We start from the raw sequence: 4,707 nt of genomic DNA on the forward strand, positions 1-4,707 counted from the left end.
ATACCTAATCCAATTTTTTTAAAAAAAAAATAAAAAAAAAATTAAAAAAAAAAAAATAAAATAAAAAAATGAAAAAAATAAAATTACATTTTAGTCATTTAGGAGACACTCTTATCCAGAGTGACTTACAGGAGCAAGTAGGTGCCTTGCTCAAGGGCACATCGACAGATTTTTCACCTAGTTGGCTCAGGGAATCGAACCAGCGACCTTTCGGTTACTGGCCCAACGCTCTTAACAGCTAGGCTACGTGCTGCCCTATGTAGGGGCTTGTCCTCTTTACCCTCACCCCAACCACCTCCCATGCTCCCCCTTTCCCCCTCTCCATCCATCCCTCCTCCCCCCTCACCTCATCCTCCCCCGCACCCTGTGTGTCTGATTGGCTTCCGTCATGCAGTTGCTGACAAAGTTTGGCCCTCCCGAGGCCCCGTAGTCGCGGCGCAGTGCCACCGCCCCGTGGGTCAGTATGGACACGCCTCTGGCGATCCTCATGCGGGGCTTGTCCTTCCAGCCCTGCGGACGCACGGCGAACAGGGCCCTGGGGAGGCCCTCCATGCCCAGGCCGGACAGGGCTGGCCCCACAGCGAACCACATGTGAGAGGGTCCAGCCTGACCCGCAGCCCAGGCTGCTTTAAACACCAGCTCGGCCTCCTCCTGGGAACAGTAGAGCAGACGTACCTGGTGGAGTGGAATACAGGGGAGGAGGAGAGGGGAGATACACGGGTACATAGTGAGATAAGGGGTAAGGGGAGACGGGGAGAAAGAGTGGGAGGGGGGCAGTACAGCAGTCTACCTGGAGGAGTGGGGGAGGGGAGGAGGAGGAAAGGGGGAGTCAGACATATATACGGTAGTGATATAAAGGTCAAGGGAGACAGAGAGGGGGAAGGTGAAGGGAAAAATAGAGAGAGAGAGAGAGAGAGAGAGAGAGAGAGAGAGAGAGAGAGAGAGAGAGAGAGAGAGAGAGAGAGAGAGAGAGAGAGAGAGAGAGAGAGAGAGAGAGAGAGGGAGTAACAATACTTTCCTATAGGGGAAAGACAAAGCTATACTAACTAGTGAGGTGAGGGTTATAGGATAGGAGTAAGGAGGAGGGAGAGAAGACAGGAAGAGTAAGGAGGAGGGAGAGAAGACAGGAGGAGTAAGGAGGAGGGAGAGAAGGCAGGAGGACTAAGGTGGAGGGAGAGAAGACAGGAGGAGTACGGAGGAGGGAAAGAAGGCAGGAGGACTAAGGAGGAGGGAGAGAAGGCAGGAGGAGTAAGGAGGAGGGAGAGAAGACAGGAGGAGTGCGGAGGAGGGAGAGAAGACAGGAGGAACAAGGAGGAGGGAGAGAAGACACCGGGAGTAAGGAGGAGGGAGAGAAGGCAGGAGGAATAAGGAGGAGGGAGAGAAGACAGGAGGAGTAAGGAGGAGGGAGAGAAGGCACCAGGAGTAAGGAGGAGGGAGAGAAGACAGGAGGAGTAAGGAGGAGGGAGAGAAGACAGGAAGAGTAAGGAGGAAGGAGAGAAGACAGGAAGAGTAAGGAGGAGGGAGAGAAGACACCTGGAGTAAGGAGGAGGGAGAGAAGGCAGGAGGAGTAAGGAGGAGGGAGAGAAGACACCAGGAGTAAGGAGGAGGGAGAGAAGGCAGGATGAATAAGGAGGAGGGAGAGAAGACAGGGGGAGTACGGAGGAGGGAGAGAAGGCAGGAGGAGTATGGAGGAGGGAGAGAAGACAGGAGGAGTAAGGAGGAGGGAGAGAAGACACCAGGAGTAAGGAGGAGGGAGAGAAGGCAGGAGGATAAAGGAGGAGGGAGAGAATAGAGGAGGAGTACGGAGGAGGGAGAGAAGGCAGGAGGAGTAAGGAGGAGGGAGAGAAGGCAGGAGGAGTAAGGAGGAGGGAGAGAAGGCAGGAGGAATAAGGAGGAGGGAGAGAAGACAGGTGTATGGAGGAGGGAGAGAAGGCAGGAGGAGTAAGGAGGAGGGAGAGATGGCAGGAGGAGTAAGGAGGTGGGAGAGAAGACAGGAAGAGAACGGAGGAGGGAGAGAGAAGTAAGAGCTGATGTTACTGCTGTGTTTATGACAGACATACTAATGACAGACGAAATGAAGGAGGGAGAGACAATATGACAGTGGGGGGTTGAGACAGAGAGAATGGAGGGGGTCTAAAGAGCAAACACACCTGAGGGAAAATGGGAGAGGTTAAACGCTGACATATGTTATTAAAAGCAGCAGAGTCTGGGGAGATAGGGAAGGAGGGGTAAGAGAGGGAGAGGGAGAGAGAGAGAGAGAGAGGGGGGGGGGGGGGGGAGGGAGGGAGGGACAGAAAGAGAAAGAATGGAGTGCAGTGTTGAGAAGGGGAGAAAACGGGGGGAGAGCGGGAAGTGATGGGGGATGGGGGGAATAGGGAAGTGATGGGGGATGGGGGAGAGGGAAGTGATGGGGATGGGGGAGAGGGAAGTGATGGGGGATGGGGAGAGGGAAGTGATGGGGGATGGGGGAGAGAGGGAAGTGATGGGGGATGGAGGGGAGAGGGAAGTGATGGGGGATGGGGGGAGAGGGAAGTGATGGGGGATGGGGGATGGGGGAGAGAGGGAAGTGATGGGGATGGGGGAGAGGGAAGTGATGGGGGATGGGGGCGAGAGAGGGAAGTGATGCGGGTTGGGGGATGGGGGGAGAGAAGGAAGTGATGGGGGATGGGGGGGCAGAGAAAAAAGAGAGGCAGACATATTTTGGTAAAATCAGGGCCTGGGGAGATAAGAGATATAGTAACAGCAGGGGTGTAGGGAGAGAGAGAGAGAGAAGGAGAGAAAGCAAGAGAGATAGGGAGGGATGGATGGAGAGAGGGAGGAAGAGAGTGCAGTAGATCAGTCCAACAATGCCACAATTGCTGAGGAAGGGAGAAACAGGGTGAAGAAGGTTTTAAGGGGGTGAGATAGGGGAAACAGGGTTAAGTGAAATGCTGACAGATACAGGAAGAGAAAGGGGAGAGAGGGACTAACAGAATGGGAGAAGGGGGAGGGGGAGAAATGTATAGGGTAGAAAAGATAAGGACAGAGGAAGGAAAAATTGTTATAAAGTGAGGCAGGGAGAGAGGGAGTGGAGGAGACAGAGTGAAAGCACATTTTGAGAATTGTGCCTTCATTGAATTTTGAACTGTAATGGCTTGGCAAAACAATCCAGCCCGGATGCCAATAAACCTCCAGTGAATTGGAGAGGAGGGAGAGAGAGAGAGAGAGAGCGAGAGAGCGAGAGAGCGAGAGAGCGAGAGAGCGAGAGAGCGAGAGAGAGAGAGAGAGAGAGAGAGAGAGAGAGAGAGAGAGAGAGAGAGAGAGAGAGAGAGAGAAACTGATATAAAGACAAATAAGCAGAGGCAGAAGCTCAAAGAGAGGGGGAGAGAAAGAGAGAGCTATTTAAGTGGAAATGGACCCTGTGCACCTGCGTTAGCCCCACACACATTGAGAGAGAAAAGCAGGAAAAAAGCAGGAAAAAAGTGGGATATTGAGAGAGAAAAGCAGATAGAGTCTTTAATGCAAACACACACTGTCACTGAGCAGACAGACACAAGCACTGATTATCACTGGGAGAGAGAGAAAGAGACGGGGAAAGAGAGAGAGAAAATGAGAGAGAGTGGGTGAAGACAGAGGGGAAAGGAGAGGAGGGATGAGAGAGAGCAATAAGGGAGGGGAGAGAGAGAAGCAGAGAAAGAGGGAGGGTTAGGGTTAATGCACTGCGCATAGGCAGCCCGCTGCGGGCACTATGTTATATTAACAGTGACACCAGCCGAGAGAAGCCTAAGGAATCCAATACACACACACACACACAGGGAGACAGAGCTGCAGTGGCCATGCTGAGACATTAGCGATGACATTGAGACCCATCTGAACCAGCCCAACAGAGAGCAGTGTACGTCTACAGGCAAAGGGACATGCTGCGGAGAGGGGAGAATGAAGGAGGGAGGGAGGGATGGAGGGATGAAAGGAGTAGAAGGAGTGAGGGAGAGATGGAAGGAGAGGACACAAAACGAGCCCAACACAAGCCACAGGACAGAGGTTCTGTCTCTGGGCAAGGATGTGCAGGGAGGGAAGGACGGAGGGAGAGAGGGAATAAGAAAGAGAGGGAGAGGGTTAAAGAGTGAGCTATCATATTACAGAAAGAAAGGAATTGACAGGGAGGGAGAAAGAGGGGAGATATGAGGAATAGGGAGGAGGTAGCAAGTCAGGGATCCATGGAGAAGGAGAAGGATGGAGGCATTCAGCTTGAGAGAGAGATTTTTTAAGTGAAAGGAAAGTAGAAGGAAGGAGCGAGCAAGGGAGAGCGAAAGAAAGGGCACAGGCTAGTCATGAAGGGTGGGAGTGATGAGAAGAACAGAGGGATAGAGGAGAGAGAGGAGAGAGAGCCACAGGGACAGAGGGAGAGAGTAAGAAGGAGGAGGAACCCAGCCAGCCCGGCCAGCCAGCCACACGGAGACTCACGGCCACTCAGTAACACTTCCTCCCCCTTTTCTCCCCCTCCCCTCCCCCCTCCCTCCCCCCTGTCTCACCTGTGCCTCGTTCTCCTTGAGCAGCCTGAGCGTGCGCGCCCCTCCCGGGTCGTCCGTCACGTTCAGCATGACCACGCTCTTCTTCTCCCAGCCGATGAACGAGCCGTCCGTCAGGCCGTCCACCACCGACAGGAAGTCCTGGTAGCCGTGGTGACGGGTGGACACCACTGAGAAGGTGGTCCAGTCGTACTCCTCT

At 53.6% G+C, this 4,707-nt stretch overlaps 1 protein-coding gene across 1 annotated transcript in view; it reads right to left on the reverse strand.

Annotated features, from left to right (window-relative positions):
• LOC311119009 (uncharacterized protein) overlaps positions 1 to 4,703 on the reverse strand; it is a gene marked incomplete at both ends in the record, with an annotated part of 53,089 nt that extends 48,386 nt beyond the window's left edge. Inside the window, 2 exon segments of the mRNA XM_084193758.1 lie at positions 347 to 675; positions 4,512 to 4,703. Of these exon segments, the coding sequence (XP_084049884.1) occupies positions 347 to 675; positions 4,512 to 4,703 (521 nt within the window).
• Positions 4,704 to 4,707: the final 4 nt, after the last annotated feature.

This window comes from Coregonus lavaretus (assembly GCF_964263955.1).
Source record: "Coregonus lavaretus genome assembly, contig: HAP1_SCAFFOLD_2754, whole genome shotgun sequence".
In the NCBI taxonomy this organism is placed as follows: Eukaryota; Metazoa; Chordata; class Actinopteri; order Salmoniformes; family Salmonidae; genus Coregonus; species Coregonus lavaretus.